Source organism: Littorina saxatilis, linkage group LG4 (assembly GCF_037325665.1).
Source record: "Littorina saxatilis isolate snail1 linkage group LG4, US_GU_Lsax_2.0, whole genome shotgun sequence".
In the NCBI taxonomy this organism is placed as follows: domain Eukaryota; kingdom Metazoa; phylum Mollusca; class Gastropoda; order Littorinimorpha; family Littorinidae; genus Littorina; species Littorina saxatilis.
In genome coordinates, this window is record NC_090248.1 from 67,852,099 (window position 1) to 67,871,489 (window position 19,391).

Below are 19,391 nucleotides of genomic sequence, written 5' to 3' on the forward strand. Positions count from 1 at the left end.
GTCATATTGCGCAACTTTCAACTTAGTTTGCAGATGCAATTTTGAGAAAATAATACTTAAATAACATTTAGCTTAGCGATTTTCTATGCCCTTTCATGTCAAGATCGTGTTGAAAATGAATATGCAAATTCTAAAGTTCAAATTTAGGACTTGTTGCTGTTGCACGCGTGCGGAAACATATGTTACGACAGTGATGGCAAACTTTCAAGCGATTAATTTCGTTTAAAAAAACAATTCTGTGGACAAAATAACATTTCAACTGTCAAGTACACTTAAACCAAACACACATAACAAAAATAGCAGTCCTTGGACATTCTAAACGATTCTTGTAGTGAGGTACAAAACTAGTTGATGGTTCATGTCACAGATCAGACCTTCATTTTTGACGCATTTAATCATTTCTTTCGCAAAACAACCTTCATAATAATCATGCAAAATACTCAGTTTTGTTTGTACTATTTCTTTATTCATTTTACTTCTCAAACATACCAATATCATGATTTAAAATTCAGTATGTTTCAATTGTGGGCTAATTTGATTATGGCACACACAAAAGGATCAGTTTCTGAGACGCACCCATATATAAGCACAAAGTGGTTGCTTTTTTAAGACAAGCCCTTTGTGGACCGGTCGACTCGGACATCTACTTTTCTTGTGTGTGCTGGTCTTGCCATGCCTCTCACTTCCAGACAGTCATTTGTGCTGAGAGCTGTTCTGTTGAAAAAACAAATTAAGTTTTGTGCTCATCGTCATTATCTTTCTGTTTGGTCATTTTAAACGCCATGAGGTCCCAGTACTGTGATGATTCTGTATTCCCGCTCATGAAAAGTTCCATAAACTAACATCTGTTGTTTTGCTTTTTAGTTTTGTGCATCTGTCTGCCTGTCTGCTTGTGTCATGCTTGTGTCATGCTTGTGTCATGCTTGTGTCATGCTTGTGTCATGCTTGTGTCATGCTTGTGTCATGCTTGTGTCATGCTTGTGTCATGCTTGTGTCATGCTTGTGTCATGCTTGTGTCATGCTTGTGTCATGCTTGTGTCATGCTTGTGTCGTGCTTGTGTCATGCTTGTGTCATGCTTGTGTCATGCTTGTGTCATGCTTGTGTCATGCTTGTGTCGTGCTTGTGTCATGCTTGTGTCATGCTTGTGTCATGCTTGTGTCATGCTTGTGTCATGCTTGTGTCGTGCTTGTGTCGTGCTTGTGTCATGCTTGTGTCATGCTTGTGTCGTGCTTGTGTCATGCTTGTGTCATGCTTGTGTCGTGCTTGTGTCATGCTTGTGTCATGCTTGTGTCATGCTTGTGTCATGCTTGTGTCGTGCTTGTGTCATGCTTGTGTCATGCTTGTGTCGTGCTTGTGTCATGCTTGTGTCATGCTTGTGTCATGCTTGTGTCATGCTTGTGTCATGCTTGTGTCATGCTTGTGTCATGCTTGTGTCATGCTTGTGTCATGCTTGTGTCATGCTTGTCTGCTTGTGTCATGCTTGTGTCATGCTTGTGTCATGCTTGTGTCATGCTTGTGTCATGCTTGTGTCGTGCTTGTGTCATGCTTGTGTCGTGCTTGTGTCATGCTTGTGTCATGCTTGTGTCGTGCTTGTGTCATGCTTGTGTCGTGCTTGTGTCATGCTTGTGTCGTGCTTGTGTCATGCTTGTGTCATGCTTGTGTCATGCTTGTGTCGTGCTTGTGTCATGCTTGTGTCGTGCTTGTGTCATGCTTGTGTCGTGCTTGTGTCATGCTTGTGTCATGCTTGTGTCGTGCTTGTGTCATGCTTGTGTCGTGCTTGTGTCATGCTTGTGTCATGCTTGTGTCATGCTTGTGTCGTGCTTGTGTCATGCTTGTGTCATGCTTGTGTCATGCTTGTGTCGTGCTTGTGTCATGCTTGTGTTGTGCTTGTGTCATGCTTGTGTCATGCTTGTGTCATGCTTGTGTCATGCTTGTGTCATGCTTGTGTCATGCTTGTGTCATGCTTGTGTCATGCTTGTGTCGTGCTTGTGTCATGCTTGTGTCATGCTTGTGTTGTGCTTGTGTCATGCTTGTGTCATGCTTGTGTCGTGTTTGTGTCGTGTTTGTGTCATGCTTGTGTCATGCTTGTGTCATGCTTGTGTCATGCTTGTGTCATGCTTGTGTCGTGCTTGTGTCATGCTTGTGTCATGCTTGTGTCATGCTTGTGTCATGCTTGTGTCATGCTTGTGTCGTGCTTGTGTCATGCTTGTGTCATGCTTGTGTCATGCTTGTGTCATGCTTGTGTCGTGCTTGTGTCATGCTTGTGTCATGCTTGTGTCATGCTTGTGTCATGCTTGTGTCGTGCTTGTGTCATGTTTGTGTCGTGCTTGTGTCATGCTTGTGTCATGCTTGTGTCCTGTTTGTGTCTGCTTGTGTCGTGCTTGTGTCATGCTTGTGTCATGCTTGTGTCCTGTTTGTGTCTGCTTGTGTCATGCTTGTGTCATGCTTGTGTCATGCTTGTGTCATGCTTGTGTCGTGCTTGTGTCATGCTTGTGTCATGCTTGTGTCATGCTTGTGTCATGCTTGTGTCATGCTTGTGTCATGCTTGTGTCGTGCTTGTGTCGTGCTTGTGTCATGCTTGTGTCATGCTTGTGTCATGCTTGTGTCATGCTTGTGTCATGCTTGTGTCATGCTTGTGTCATGCTTGTGTCATGCTTGTGTCATGCTTGTGTCATGCTTGTGTCATGCTTGTGTCATGCTTGTGTCGTGCTTGTGTCATGCTTGTGTCGTGCTTGTGTCATGCTTGTGTCGTGCTTGTGTCATGCTTGTGTCATGCTTGTGTCATGCTTGTGTCATGCTTGTGTCGTGCTTGTGTCATGCTTGTGTCATGCTTGTGTCATGCTTGTGTCGTGCTTGTGTCATGCTTGTGTCATGCTTGTGTCATGCTTGTGTCATGCTTGTGTCATGCTTGTGTCATGCTTGTGTCATGCTTGTGTCATGCTTGTGTCATGCTTGTGTCATGCTTGTGTCATGCTTGTGTCGTGCTTGTGTCATGTTTGTGTCATGCTTGTGTCATGCTTGTGTCATGCTTGTGTCATGCTTGTGTCATGCTTGTGTCATGCTTGTGTCATGCTTGTGTCATGCTTCTTTTCTTCCTCTGTTCATGGTGACTAAAACATACTGGCGGTGACCTTTCATCGTTGGTTCGACTGTACCCGCAACACATTAATGATATACTATACCTAGACATACACAGCCTGGCGGTGACCTTTCATCGTTGGTTCGACTGTACCCGCAACACATTAATGATATACTATACCTAGACATGCACAGCCTGGCGGTGACCTTACCATTAATTTTCTACTGTTAATATTTGAAGTCACCGAAACAAACTTTGGTCTGAAAATTCTTTGTTAATTCAGAGCCATGCAGAAGAAGTGACAAAAATTGTAGGCAACACCATGATTCACGTTATGTGATCTTTTCAAACTTTGTAGGCAACACCATGATTCACGTTATGTGATCTTTTCAAACTTTCTAGGCAACACCATGATTCACGTTATGTGATCTTTTCAAACTTTGTAGGCAACACCATGATTCACGTTATGTGATCTTTTCAAACTTTGTAGGCAACACCATGATTCACGTTATGTGATCTTTTCAAACTTTGTAGGCAACACCATGATTCACGTTATGTGATCTTTTCAAACTTTGTAGGCAACACCATGATTCACGTTATGTGATCTTTTCAACCTTTGTAGGCAACACCATGATTCACGTTATGTGATCTTTTCAAACTTTGTAGGCAACACCATGATTCACGTTATGTGATCTTTTCAACCTTTGTAGGCAACACCATGATTCACGTTATGTGATCTTTTCAACCTTTGTAGGCAACACCATGATTCACGTTATGTGATCTTTTCAAACTTTGTAGGCAACACCATGATTCACGTTATGTGATCTTTTCAAACTTTGTAGGCAACACCATGATTCACGTTATGTGATCTTTTCAAACTTTGTAGGCAACACCATGATTCACGTTATGTGATCTTTTCAAACTTTGTAGGCAACACCATGATTCACGTTATGTGATCTTTTCAAACTTTGTTTGGCTTTTGACGAAAGGGAGTGTCAAAAAGAGACATTTAAAACCAAAAATTATATAGTTTGTTTTTTAATCTTGATAGTATGTATCTTTTTTACAACCTCAACAACAAAAGTCACATTAGCAGCTCACCTTCGTCGGTCCTGGCTTTCTTCGCTGGCACACCTTCCTGGGTAGCGGTCACTGTCTCCGCCCTGACCGGGTCATCCTCACCATAACTGCCTGTGTTGGGCTTGTGTCCAGACAAAGTTTGCTTCCGTTTCATGCTTGTTTTCTGCCCTCCAGAGTCTGGCTTGTTGAGCACCATGCTGGAGACGTCGCTGCCAAAGTGAACCATGTTGGGCCCCATCTCCACCTTCAGGCGAATCTGTGGAAAGGTGAAGGTCAATGAGTCTTACTGCTAGAACCAAAACAATGCTGTGATTCCTTCAAGTGCATCTGTGGAAAGGTAAATAAGAATGTGAGAGTTCCATTTCTGGATCAGAAACAGTGATATGTGATTCCTTCAGGTGTATCTGTGGAAAGTGAAGGTAATGTGCGGCAGTAAAATGAAACTTGGAGAATACATGGAATAACCTAGTTTTCTGGGTAGATATTGAAGAGACATAAAAATAAATGAAAAAAATGTAAATACTTCTTCTTCTTCTTCTTCTGCGTTCGTGGGCTGAAACTCCCACGTTCACTCGTGTTTTTTGCACGAGTGGAATTTTACGTGTATGACCGTTTTTTACCCCGCCATTTAGGCAGCCATACGCCGTTTTCGGAGGAAGCATGCTGGGTATTTTCGTGTTTCTATAACCCACCGAACTCTGACATGGATTACAGGATCTTTTTCGTGCGCACTTGGTCTTGTGCTTGCGTGTACACACGGGGGTGTTCGGACACCGAGGAGAGTCTGCACACAAAGTTGACTCTGAGAAATAAATCTCTCGCCGAACGTGGGGACGAACTCACGCTGACAGCGGCCAACTGGATACAAATCCAGCGCGCTACCGACTGAGCTACATCCCCGCCCCATGTAAATACTAATGGACACAGACTGCTGTTGCTATGGAAACAACCGCCATATTGGATTTATAGGAAACGGTTTTACAGCAACATCATACGTCAGAAATGCATAATATTTGGCACAAGGATACACATGACTTGTACATATACAATCAAATAGAACAACATTTTCACTGAAGACTACAGTTGAATTTAAATAATTTTTTGTAATAAGGATCAATGAATTTCTAACCGCATATTCATTAATCCTTATTTCAAAAATGAATTTAAATTCAACTGTAGTCTTTTGTCAAAATATCGTTCTATAGATATAAGTCATATGTATCTTTGTGCCAAATATTATGCATTTCTGATGTATGATGTTGCGGTAAAACCATTTCCTAGAAATCCAATATGGCGCTTTTTAAGCCAGTTTCCATAGCAACGGCAGTCTATGTCATTTAGTATTCACAATTTTTTATTTTCATAATAATAGTCACTTCAATAACTACCCAGAAAACTAAGTTATTCCATGTATTCTTCAAGTTTAATTTTGGTAATTTTAGTGCCTCACATTGCCTTATAAAGGATAATGAGTTCTACTGCTAGAACAGAAACGGATGTGATTCATTCAAGTATATCTGTGCTTGTGAAGAAAAGTAGTCCAGGAATTTTTCTTCTTGTATTTTTTTTCCACTGACCGTACTGATCGTATTCTAGACAATCACGCGTACAAAATACAATGAAATCGTATGTGTTGCCAGGTTAGTATCAAGCATAACTCTACCTTTCTTGTGGCGGTCAAACCAATGGCCACAGCCAAGTGACCGGGAGTCGCAATCCCTTGAGGCAGCTCACAGAATACTTCCTTGTCACCTTCCTGACCTTGACTTGTGCTTGCAGTTTGACCTTCAGCTTGACCTCTTCGTGATGTTTCTGCGGCAAGCTTTTGTTTGGCGGCGATAGAGAGGAGCAGTTCAATGCCAGTGGTGCAGAGGTCTTCAGGGCAGTTGTTCTGGGTCTTGCACAGCAAATGTCTACGAAAGCAAATGAACAGGTCAGGTCGATCGTCACACAGTTAATCAACAAGATTAAATACAAAGTAAGAAAGAGGTCTATAAGTGCTCTAAATACAGACAACAACAGCAAGTTGGGAAACCCTGAAATTGAAAATAAACATAATTCTTCCCCCTTACATTGTGTAGCATTGTAAATAGCCTGGCATATGTTAAGAGGTTTTCCTTTTGGTATTTTGCCCTGCTGAGCGTTTGTTTGTGCCCGCACGTGCCTGTGTGTGTGAGTGCGTAGGTGTGTGCGTGTGTGTCCCATCATTTGTGTAGCGAACATCTGAGATTGTTGTTGATAACGATAGAGTCATTTGAATTGTGTATTGTGTACGTGATTGTGTTGCATTTATTTAAAGTTTATTTGTTTTTAAATGTGTATTGCTGCTGTTATTAAGATTGGACCCACACACATTCACACACACACACACACACACACATGCTACACACAAGAGGACACAGAGGAAAAAGAACCAAGAGTTAAGTGCCAGACACAACCATTTCTTGCACTACACTGCACTTACCTTGAATGCAGCAAGAATCGACTGTTGCCATAGGGATTCTGAGCAGTGTAAGGGAAACCCTGAAATTAAAAATAAAATAAAAACTTGCAAGAAAAATTCAACAGTTGAGACAAAAAACTAAACACCACCAACACCACATACACCACCAACACCACATACACCACCAACACCACCCCCACCACCAACACCACCAGCACCACCACATACACCACCAACACCACATACACCACCACCACCACCCCCACCACCAACACCACCAGCACCACCAACACCACATACACCACCAACACCACATACAAAAAAAGAGATTAAAACAAAATGAAACGGAGAAACCAGAGATTCAGCAAAAAAACATGTACAGTGGAACCCCCTTTAAAGACATCAAAAAATCTGACAAAATCAGGTCTTACAGAGGCTCTGAACAGAAAATCTAAACAAAACATGGTTGTAAACAAGGGGGGAGTCTTAAACTGGAGGGTCTTACAAGGGAATCCCACTGTGTTCCTATCCCCTGCCCCTGCTTCCACCGCCAGCAGGAACTGGTGCCACACATCATGTGATTGCTTCCACCGCCAGCAGGAACTGGTGCCACACATCATGTGATTGCTTCCACCGCCAGCAGCAACTGGTGCCACACATCATGTGATTGCTTCCACCGCCAGCAGCAAATGGTGCCACACATCATGTGATTGCTTCCACCGCCAGCAGGAACTGGTGCCACACATCATGTGATTGCTTCCACCGCCAGCAGCAACTGGTGTCACACATCATGTGATTGCTTCCACCGCCAGCAGCAACTGGTGCCACACATCATGTGATTGCTTCCACCGCCAGCAGGAACTGGTGCCACACATCATGTGATTGCTTCCACTGCCAGCAGGAACTGGTGCAACACATCATGTGATTGCTTCCACCGCCAGCAGCAACTGGTGCCACACATCATGTGATTGCTTCCACCGCCAGCAGAAACTGGTGCCACACATCATGTGATTGCTTCCACCGCCAGCAGCAACTGGTGCCACACATCATGCGATTGCTTCCACCGCCAGCAGGAACTGGTGCCACACATCATGTGATTGCTTCCACCGCCAGCAGCAACTGGTGTCACACATCATGTGATTGCTTCCATCACCAGCGGGAACTGCTGCCACACATCATGTGATTGCTTCCACCGCCAGCGGGAACTGCTGCCACACATCATGTGATTGCTTCCACCGCCAGCGGGAACTGCTGCCACACATCATGTGATTGCTTCCACCGCCAGCAGCAACTGGTGCCACACATCATGTGATTGCTTCCACCGCCAGCAGGAACTGATGCCACACATCATGTGATTGCTTCCACCGCCAGCAGCAACTGGTGCCACACATCATGCGATTGCTTCCACCGCCAGCAGGAACTGGTGCCACACATCTTGTGATTGCTTCCACCGCCAGCAGCAACTGGTCACACATCATGTGATTGCTTCCACCGCCAGCAGCAACTGGTGCCACACATCATGTGATTGCTTCCACTGCCAGCAGCAACTGGTGCCACACATCATGTGATTGCTTCCACCGCCAGCAGAAACTGGTGCCACACATCATGTGATTGCTTCCACCGCCAGCAGGAACTGGTGCCACACATCATGTGATTGCTTCGCTCACCATATCTTGTCACTGATAAACAGGAGACTGATTTTCTCCGACGTTTCGAGGTGATAAAAGGTGGGGTTTTCACTGAACACTGGAACCCCCCTTATAAGACCTTCAGAAATCGTAGAAATTGAGGTCTTAAAAAGGAGGGAGTCTTAAAATGGAGGTAAATTTACAGAGGTTATGAACAGAACATCTGAGAAAGGAGGGTCTTAAAAAGGAGGGAGTCTTAAAGTGGAGAGTCTGAAAAGGGAGGCTCCACTGCCAGGTCAACTCACCTTGTTCTTGGACACCATGCGTGTGTTGAGCAGCTCGTTGAATGAGTTGCTGACAATGTTTTCTGGGTACTGACGAAGCGTGGCGAACATCTCGTAGTTACGACTCTGCTTGTCCCACGTGCTGAGCATGTGGCTCTACAAAATATCACAAAACACATGTGTACATGTGTGAGGGCGTGCATGTATTATTTCTGTGTGTGTACATGTGTGAGGGCGTGCGTGTATTATTTCTGTGTGTGTACATAAGTGAGGGCGTGCGTGTATTATTTCTGTGTGTGTACATGTGTGAGGGCGTGCGTGTATTATTTCTGTGTGTGTACATGTGTGAGGGCGTGCGTGTATTATTTCTGTGTGTGTACATGTGTGAGGGCGTGCGTGTATTATTTCTGTGTGTACATGTGTGAGGGCATGTGTGTATTATTTCTGTGTGTGTACATGTGTGAGGGCGTGCGTGTATTATTTCTGTGTGTGTACATGTGTGAGGACGTGCGTGTATTATTTCTCTGTGTGTACATGTGTGAGGGCGTGCGTGTATTATTTCTGTGTGTGTACTTGTGTGAGGGTGTGCGTGTATTATTTCTGTGTGTACATGTGTGAGGGCGTGCGTGTATTATTTCTGTGTGTGTACATGTGTGAGGGCATACGTGTATTATTTCTGTGTGTGTACATGTGTGAGGGCGTGCATGTATTATTTCTGTGTGTGTACATGTGTGAGGGCGTGCGTGTATTATTTCTGTATGTGTACATGTGCAGGGTTTAAGCCTAAGAGAAAAAGGCAATGGGACATTTGTTCCCCTCAACCAAATTCCGATGGGACAAAGTCAAAGGCAAGAAGCGCCAAAGAGGCCTGTACGAGTTTTTGACCAAAGATGCAAAATGGTGCAATATGGTGCCATCTGAGAATTAGCCGCTAAATCGTGTTATCTGTAAATGTGTGTGTGTGTGTAATCCGATGTAAAGTGTACATTTGGTGGCGCAGTGGTACGTAATCTCAATGCGCCCTTTGACGCCCTGTAGGGAATTGTGATGGGACATTTTCAGATTTAAATGAAACCCTGCATGTGTGAGGGGGTGCATGTATTATTTCTGTATGTGTGCATGTAAGTGTGTGTATGTCAGTGTACCAGCACACACAAAGGCTCACAAGCGCCTTAGTGCCAACAAAACTTCACATCACTTCTTGCGGGGCGGGCGAATAGTTCAGTCAGTAGTGGGGCTGGCTTCAAAAACCAGTTGTCACTATCAGTGTGGGTTCGATCCCCACGTTCGGCAGGGATTTATTTTCGAGAATCTTCTTCAGCGTTCGATGAGACAACTTTGTGCAGACTCTCCTCAGTGTCCCAACAGCAAGCGCATGATAAAGAACCCAAGTTCACAGCAAAAATATCAGGGCTTGGAAACACGAATACACGAATACAGGCATACAGAAAAAAATAAATAAATGGCAGCTCGCTTTCACCCATGAGAAATCAACCCAAATTTTATTGGGGGTAACCTCACAGGACTATATGATATTGTATCCCTATTTTATACTTATCCTTATCCTTCCAGGGCTAACACAAAAAAAAAGTGAAAACCCTGAAAGGCCAGGGTCCACGGCGGCAGGTTGCTCCCCAGAAGCTGAGGCTTTTTGATTTTATCACGTAGAGGCAAAGAACAGCCTCTCCTGGTACCAAAATATATGTTAATAAATTATAAAGTAATACACATTTTTCCTCCATCAACCATCCAAACTAAAAAAGAAAAAAAAATTTTTACTTCAAGAAACCGGATTTTCCGGTTTTAAAAGTTTTCAAAAACTGGATTTCCGGCGAGAACTTCAAAAGTGTTAGCCCTGTCCTTCCAACCATTCCCAAACAACACCAACATAACCCACCAGGTGAAAGTGTTAGCCCTGTCCTTCCAACCACTCCCTAACAACACCAACATAACCCACCAGGTGAAAGTGTTAGCCCTGTCCTTCCAACCATTCCCTAACAACACCAACATAACCCACCAGGTGAAAGTGTTAGCCCTGTCCTTCCAACCACTCCCTAACAACACCAACATAACCCACCAGGTGAAATTTTTAGCCCTGTCCTTCCAACAACTCCCTAACAACACCAACATAACCCACCAGGTGAAAGTGTTAGCCCTGTCCTTCCAACCACTCCCTAACAACACCAACATAACCCACCAGGTGAAAGTGTTAGCCCTGTCCTTCCAACCACTCCCTAACAACACCAACATAACCCACCAGGTGAAAGTGTTAGCCCTGTCCTTCCAACCACTCCCTAACAACACCAACATAACCCACCAGGTGAAAGTTGCGCAGAACGACACCCCAAATGTCAAGGTCAGACTTGACGTCCTTCCAGTGGACGGTGATCTCCTTGGTGCCTGACAGCAGGGGGTCCTGGCCGACCAGCATCTCGTAGTCCTGCAGACTCTGCACAGTGGCCGCCCGCAGCCCTGTGCTCCTGTGCACGCACTCCACAAACCTGACACAGACATGGGACGTAATATCAATATTAAATACACTGTAGACCAGCATCTCGTAGTCCTGCAGGCTATGTCCTGTGCTCCTGTGCACGCACTCCACAAACCTGACACAGACATGGGACGTAATATCAATATTAAATACACTGTAGACCAGCAGCTCGTAGTCCTGCAGGCTGCCCTGCAGGCTCTGCCCTGTGCTCCTGTGCACGCACTCCACAAACCTGACACAGACATGGGACGTAATATCAATATTAAATACACTGTAGACCAGCAGCTCGTAGTCCTGCAGGCTCTGCACCGTGGCCGCCCTCAGCCCCGTACTCCTGTGCAAGCACTCCTCAAACCTGACACAGACAAGGCAAGTAATACAGGGCTCCCCACAGTGCGCATCCCTGCATCATCCCTGCATCATCCCTGCATCATCCCCGCATCATCCCCGCATCATCCCTGCATCATCCCTGCATCATCCCTGCATCATCCCTGCATCATCCCTGCATCATCCCTGCATCATCCCTGCATCATCCCTGCATCATCCCTGCATCATATACGCACTGGAAGCCGAAAAGACGTACTAGAAATGTATGGAGGGGGTCTCGGACCGCACTAAATTTCCTTTATTTTATCATGTGTACCGTAGACGCCTCTTCAGACTGCAATCGTCAGCTGTTGTACACAATACACTTCTTCTTCTTCTTCAAGTTAGTGAGGAAAATCCCTGTACAGGGCAACTATCCTCAATTTGGTTGGTACGCCTACTTTCCCTAGAGTGAAAGATAAAGTGGATAGTGTACCGACGAAAATCAAAAAGGGGTGGGTTGGTAGGCAAGCTATTGCTTTTCGCTACTTGCCGTGGCGCCCACTTTCAGGCCCTGGGCTGGGGGCTAGCCTACCACCCAGTGCTACCTAGCGCAGCAACAGCTAGGGCCCCGACGAAACAATAGAAACAGGACAAACAATGGACTCCCACTGCAAAATTGTACAGGGTTCCAAGGGTCCAAAAGCTGAAAGTCCAAGTGTACTTATAAAACATTGTGGTCACGCAATCCTTTTGGACCCTTGGAACCCTTTAACATTTTGCAGTGGAAGTCCATGGACCCTTTACAAATTGAAAGTGGGGGTCCCGGGACCCACTAAGAGGGGAGCCCTGTAACATCAATCGTAAAGACACTGTACATCGCGTGCCATCATTCTTAACTTATCCTTACCGTCCGTGGGGAGCCCAGTAACATCAATCGTAAAGACACTGTACATCGCATGCCATCATTCTTAACTTATCCTTACCATCCTGGCGAAGACAGCGACCGTCGGACGAAAATTTGATAAAGCGCTTACCTGAACTGGTTGCTGTTAGGTTTTCTTTTTGTTTTGATGTCTAACAGACATGGGATTCTGAAATCTCCATTGTCACTGAAGACAGCGAAGACCCTCAGTGGGATCGAGGGCTCAGGTGCAGGAAGAGAAACTGGTTTCCACCCAACGAGGTGGTACCCAGCCGCTGGGTCTGATTGGTTGAAATTGAGATTTGTTGTATTTTCAACCACTCAGACCAAGCAAGACTAATTTTTCCAAGTCAAGTGTCTCATCTAAGCTGTCACACAATGTTGCACAATGCTATAACATGACTATGTGATGACCACGCAGCCATGAGCAAGGACCAGAACACATTTTTCAGATTCAAGCAAATCCACTAAGACACATAATGCATGGTGCAGTGCTGAGAGAAAGCAACAACAGGCAAAGAAGTGTTATGCCCCCAGGGCAAAGCAATAAGGGGCATGTAACAACAAAGGCAAGAGAGCAGTTTTATGCCCCCATGGCAAAGCAATAAGGGGCATGTAACAACAAAGGCAAGAGAGAAGTTTTATGCCCCCATGGCAAAGCAATAAGTGGCATGTAACAACAAAGGCAAGAGAGCAGTTTTATGCCCCCATGGCAAAGCAATAAGCGGCATGTAACAACAAAGGCAAGAGAGAAGTTTTATGCCCCCATGGCAAAGCAATAAGTGGCATGTAACAACAAAGGCAAGAGAGCAGTTTTATGCCCCCATGGCAAAGCAATAAGGGGCATGTAACAACAAAGGCAAGAGAGCAGTTTTATGCCCCCATGGCAAAGCAATAAGGGGCATGTAACAACAAAGGCAAGAGAGCAGTTTTATGCCCCCATGGCAAAGCAATAAGGGGCATGTAACAACAAAGGCAAGAGAGCAGTTTTATGCCCCCATGGCAAAGCAATAAGGGGCGTGTAACAACAAAGGCAAGAGAGCAGTTTTATGCCCCCATGGCAAAGCAATAAGTGGCATGTAACAACAAAGGCAAGAGAGAAGTTTTATGCCCCCATGGCAAAGCAATAAGGGGCATGTAACAACAAAGGCAAGAGAGAAGTGTTATGCCCCCACGGCAAAGCAATAAGGGGCATGTAACAACAAAGGCAAGAGAGCAGTTTTATGCCCCCACGGCAAAGCAATAAGGGGCATGTAACAACAAAGGCAAGAGAGCAGTTTTATGCCCCCATGGCAAAGCAATAAGGGGCATGTAACAACAAAGGCAAGAGAGCAGTTTTATGCCCCCATGGCAAAGCAATAAGGGGCATGTAACAACAAAGGCAAGAGAGAAGTGTTATGCCCCCATGGCAAAGCAATAAGGGGCATGTAACAACAAAGGCAAGAGAGCAGCTTTATGCCCCCATGGCAAAGCAATAAGGGGCATGTAACAACAAAGGCAAGAGAGCAGTTTTATGCCCCCATGGCAAAGCAATAAGGGGCATGTAACAACAAAGGCAAGAGAGAAGTGTTATGCCCCCATGGCAAAGCAATAAGGGGCATGTAACAACAAAGGCAAGAGAGCAGCTTTATGCCCCCATGGCAAAGCAATAAGGGGCATGTAACAACAAAGGCAAGAGAGAAGTTTTATGCCCCCACGGCAAAGCAATAAGGGGCATGTAACAACAAAGGCAAGAGAGCAGTTTTATGCCCCCATGGCAAAGCAATAAGGGGCATGTAACAACAAAGGCAAGAGAGAAGTGTTATGCCCCCATGGCAAAGCAATAAGGGGCATGTAACAACAAAGGCAAGAGAGAAGTTTTATGCCCCATGGCAAAGCAATAAGTGGCATGTAACAACAAAGGCAAGAGAGCAGTTTTATGCCCCCATGGCAAAGCAATAAGGGGCATGTAACAACAAAGGCAAGAGAGCAGTTTTATGCCCCCAGGGCAAAGCAATAAGGGGCATGTAACAACAAAGGCAAGAGAGAAGCTTTATGCCCCCAGGGCAAAGCAATAAGGGGCATGTAACAACAAAGGCAAGAGAGAAGTTTTATGCCCCCATGGCAAAGCAATAAGTGGCATGTAACAACAAAGGCAAGAGAGAAGTTTTATGCCCCCAGGGCAAAGCAATAAGGGGCATGTAACAACAAAGGCAAGAGAGCAGTTTTATGCCCCCAGGGCAAAGCAATAAGGGGCATGTAACAACAAAGGCAAGAGAGCAGTTTTATGCCCCCAGGGCAAAGCAATAAGGGCCATGTTCCCGGGTGTTACCCTGACTTTAGATGAGAGACCCAGTTGAATGTGTGTTTAGGTGTAACCAGCCACCTGCACTTCTGGCACAATGACCAAGGTCTTTTACATGCCACTGATGTGACACAGGGGTGGGACATGGATGCCGTCTCTGAGTCTGCACATTAAGTTGTCTGTCCCGGCTTGGATTGGAATCCATAACCCTAGAATCACGAGTCCACTGCTCTACCACCTGAGCTACACGGGCCCCAAATAATAACAGCATGAGTTTACCCTTGATACTTGTCCAGAAGGTCGTTCATCATGTCCATGAGAACAGCGTAGAAGTCCTGCTCGCTGGGCAACTTTTGGTCGCTGCGGATGACGTGCGGGCTAAACTTGGCCATAAACTCCTGAAACGCCAAACAGCAAATATGATTGTTTCGGGTCATTTTTTCTTTATTTCTAATTTTCTTGTGGGTTTGTTTTGTTTTGGGGGTGTTTATTTGTGTCTGTTTGCATGGTTGGTAGGGGTGGGTTGTTGTTTTGGGGGTGTCTATTTGAGTTTGTTTGCATGGTTGGTAGGGGTGGGTTGTTGTTTTGGGGGTGTCTATTTGTGTCTGTTTGCATGGTTGGTAGGGGTGGGTTGTTGTTTTGGGGGTGTCTATTTGTGTCTGTTTGCATGGTTGGTAGGGGTGGGTTGTTGTTTTGGGGGTGTCTATTTGTGTCTGTTTGCATGGTTGGTAGGGGTGGGTTGTTGTTTTGGGGGTGTCTATTTGTGTTTGTTTGCATGGTTGGTAGGGGTGGGTTGTTGTTTTGGGGGTGTCTATTTGTGTTTGTTTGCATGGTTGGTAGGGGTGGGTTGTTGTTTTGGGGGTGTCTATTTGTGTTTGTTTGCATGGTTGGTAGGGGTGGGTTGTTGTTTTGGGGGTGTCTATTTGTGTCTGTTTGCATGGTTGGTAGGGGTGGGTTGTTGTTTTGGGGGTGTCTATTTGTGTTTGTTTGCATGGTTGGTAGGGGTGGGTTGTTGTTTTTGAGAGGAAGAAGGGGGGGGGGGATAGGTTGTTTTTTAATCCTGTATGCTTGTTACATTCCTGTTTTAAATGACTGTCACAGTCAGTTTGGTATCTTTAGCTAAACAGTTTTTGATACACTTGGAAGAGTCTGCACAAAATTGACTCTTGGGAATAAATTCCATGATTTTAGATGAGGATCAGGCAGTGACTAATGAGACAAGCAATGTTAGAGCTAGCTGAGACAAGAAAGGATTCTTTGAACAGGAAAGCAAAAGCACACACACACACACACACACACACACACACGCAGACACACACACACACACACACACACACAAGCACACATGTACACATGCAGACACACACATGCATGCACATACACACGCACACACACACAAACACACACATGCAGACGGACATAAACAGACAGGCTGGACAGACACACACACACATACACACATGCACACACACACACATGCGTAGACAAACACAGACAGACAGACAGACAGACAGACAGACAGACAGACAGACAGACAGACAGACAGACAGACAGACAGACACACACACGTGCACATACACACACACACACACACACACACACACACACACACACACTCTCTAACCCCCCCCCACACACACCCACACACACACACACACTCTAACCCCCCCCACACACACACACACACACACACATATTCATTTCCACTCACACACATGTGTTTAAAACAGTCATTCTCTTTTCCTTTTTTTCTTTTCTTCTTCTTGTAACTTCACCTTGTCTTGCCTGACGCGCATGAGATGCTGAGCCAGGTTGAGCCTGACGTCACGGTTGTGCATCTGCCGCATGATGAACGACTGAATGCTGAAAATTGTCTTGTCAGCAGACCGTTCCTGCAATGAAAAGAAAAAAGTCAGTAAATCCTGAAACACTGTTTCTTGTATTTTACTATTGAAAAGGACATTAGACGTTTTCCGGAAATAACTCTGTCAGGATTTGCAAGCGTTGTGGAAGAGTTGCGCCCCTTACACATAGCAGTCAGTTCATTGCTGTGATCGTTGGCTTTAACTGGTCGACAACAAGTTTCCTGTTTATACGAGGTAAGGGGCACAACTCTTCCACAACGCTTGCAAATCCTGACAGAGTTATTTTTGAAGATTGTCTATTGCGGGTCACAGACTTCACATTTCTCTAACAATCTGGACAAAATATTTGGACCCCCCGATGAGCTGTGCAATGATGTAAGGTGACATTTTTCTCGTTCCATACAGAATTATGTTAATTGTTGCGCAATGTTATGATATGCACCACACAGGCATTTCTTGTTCAAGATACAAAAAAAGTTGGGGTTTTTTTTCATGAGAAAGGTTACATACAGTCAGTCTGTTCCTAGTCTCAGAAAAAAAGAGACCACAATCTGCAGCGTGCATGTAAGTTGTATACTGCGCAAGTACAAGAAATATTTGCACACTACAACGACAGAGGCAAAGACGTGGCTCCCTTGAGATACTTACCCCAAAGCGTTGGTGAATGATGTCTCTGATGGCTGAGTAGTACCTGCGTTGGAGCGGGCCGGGACGAATGCCGACCAGGAAGTGAAGGGCCACCTTCCCCAGCATCACCTGAAATATGTAGCCAAACATTCTTACCGTAGATTCGCACAAAAGCTTCCGAGCTCGAAACCCAGATGCACCAGGAGGGTTCAGAGTGGGGAATTTTTTCCAATTTCAAAGGTCAACTTATGTGCACACCTTATTCCCCTTCGTGCGTACATACATGCGCAAGATCAAATAAACATGGAAAAGATCTTGTAATCCATATCTGACTTTGCTAGGTTATAGAAACATGAAAACACCCACCATGCAACTCCTGAACACAGAGTATGACTGCCAAAATGGTGGGGAAAAAAGGCCATACACATTGAAAACACACTCGTGTCCCCTAGTGCACAGGGTAATTGCCGTACACAAATGTAGAAGAGGAAGATTCCTAGCAGTGACGGTTCTTATAAATTGGCACCAACACACCCTCTCTCTGTGCGTCATCAGCAGTGACGGTTCTTATAAATTGGCACCAACACACCCTCTCTCTGTGTGTCATCAGCAGTGACGGTTCTTATAAATTGGCACCAACACACACTCTCTGTGTGTCATCAGCAGTGACGGTTCTTATAAATTGACACCAACACACACTCTCTGTGTGTCATCAGCAGTGACGGTTCTTATAAATTGGCACCAACACACACTCTCTCTGTGTGTCATCAGCAGTGACGGTTCTTATAAATTGACACCAACACACCCTCTCTCTGTGTGTCATCAGCAGTGACGGTTCTTATAAATTGGCACCAACACACACTCTCTGTGTGTCATCAGCAGTGACGGTTCTTATAAATTGGCACCAACACACACTCTCTCTGTGTGTCATCAGCAGTGACGGTTCTTATAAATTGGCACCAACACACCCTCTCTCTGTGTGTCATGCTGACCACCTCCTGGATCGTGTGGTCAACATAATCGCTGAAATTGCATCACTTATTCTAATCATTGTTTGACATTCATGTTCAGTCTGTCGCCCTTTCTGTGTCAAGCAGAAGGAAAGCACAATGACTCTTGATACTGCTAGCTTTCCTCTGCCAGAAAGTGGCCTGAGTTTTCAAGCGACGGCACGAAAAAGTATGAAATGAACTGAAAAGAACCCTGACCTATACGTGGGATTACCATCCAGACGACTGGCCCAAAACACACAGGAGTGGAGGTCCTTCCTTGCTGCCCTACATGCTAACCGGCATAACGGACAGTAAGTAAAAACGGAAAAGAGATCATGCACGTGCTACACACAAATGACAAGCAAGCACACTGAACCATACTCACCACACTCCCTTCCTTCAAAGAGAACCTGCGTCTCCCGACAGTCTTCAAACTGTTGGCCTGCACATCCGTCTCATCCAGGATCAGGGGCGCTGTGGAACCACCAACATCATCAAGTAAACTCAAACTTTTTGCATTCAAAGGCACGCTCTTTCTCGTGTAAACAATTTGTCTCGCCGTCTCAAATCTGAACAGGCTGTTACATGGGATGAGACAATTCCTTCACTTGCTCACCGACCAAATCTGAACAGGCTGTTACTTGGGATGAGACAATCCCTCCACTTGCTCACCGACCAAATCTGAACAGGCTGTTACATGGGATGAGACAATCCCTCCACTTGCTCACCGACCAAATCTGAACAGGCTGTTACATGGGATAAGACAATCCCTCCACTTGCTCACCGACCAAATCTGAACAGGCTGTTACATGGGATAAGACCAGCCCTCCACTTGCTCACCGACCAAATCTGAACAGGCTGTTACATGGGATAAGACCAGCCCTCCACTTGCTCACCGACCAAATCTGAACAGGCTGTTACATGGGATAATCAATCAATCAATCAATGAAGCTTATATCGCGCATATTCCGTGGGTACAGTTCTAGGCGCTCTGCAGTAATGCCGTGTGAGATGAAATTTTATACGGCCAGTAGATTGCAGCCATGTCGGCGCATATTTACCTTTCACGGCCTTATTCCAAGTCACACGGGTATGGTAGACAATTATTAACTGTGCCTAAGCAATTTTGCCAGGAAAGACCCTTTTGTCAATCGTGGGATCTTTAACGTGCACACCCAATGTAGTATACACGGGGGGTGGTTCGGACACCGAAGAGAGTCTGCACACAAAGTTGACTCTGTGAAATAAATTTCCGCCGAACCTGGGATCGAACTCGCGCTGACAGCGGCCAACTGAATACAAATCCAGCGCGCTACCAACTGAGCTATATCCCCGCCCCAAGACAATCCCTCCACTTGCTCACCGACCAAATCTGAACAGGCTGTT

General features: G+C 45.3%; 1 protein-coding gene across 1 annotated transcript in view; it reads right to left on the bottom strand.

Annotated features, from left to right (window-relative positions):
- The window catches only part of LOC138963703 (general transcription factor 3C polypeptide 1-like), a 64,367-nt gene that overhangs the window by 3,996 nt on the left and 40,980 nt on the right, over positions 1–19,391 (bottom strand). Inside the window, exons 26-34 of the mRNA XM_070335549.1 lie at positions 18,391–18,479; positions 17,035–17,142; positions 16,297–16,413; positions 14,801–14,919; positions 10,833–11,016; positions 8,537–8,671; positions 6,625–6,683; positions 5,824–6,073; positions 4,182–4,416 (exon numbers count right to left, since the gene is read on the bottom strand). Of these exons, the coding sequence (XP_070191650.1) occupies positions 4,182–4,416; positions 5,824–6,073; positions 6,625–6,683; positions 8,537–8,671; positions 10,833–11,016; positions 14,801–14,919; positions 16,297–16,413; positions 17,035–17,142; positions 18,391–18,479 (1,296 nt within the window). The remainder of the gene's footprint in view (positions 1–4,181; positions 4,417–5,823; positions 6,074–6,624; positions 6,684–8,536; positions 8,672–10,832; positions 11,017–14,800; positions 14,920–16,296; positions 16,414–17,034; positions 17,143–18,390; positions 18,480–19,391) is intronic.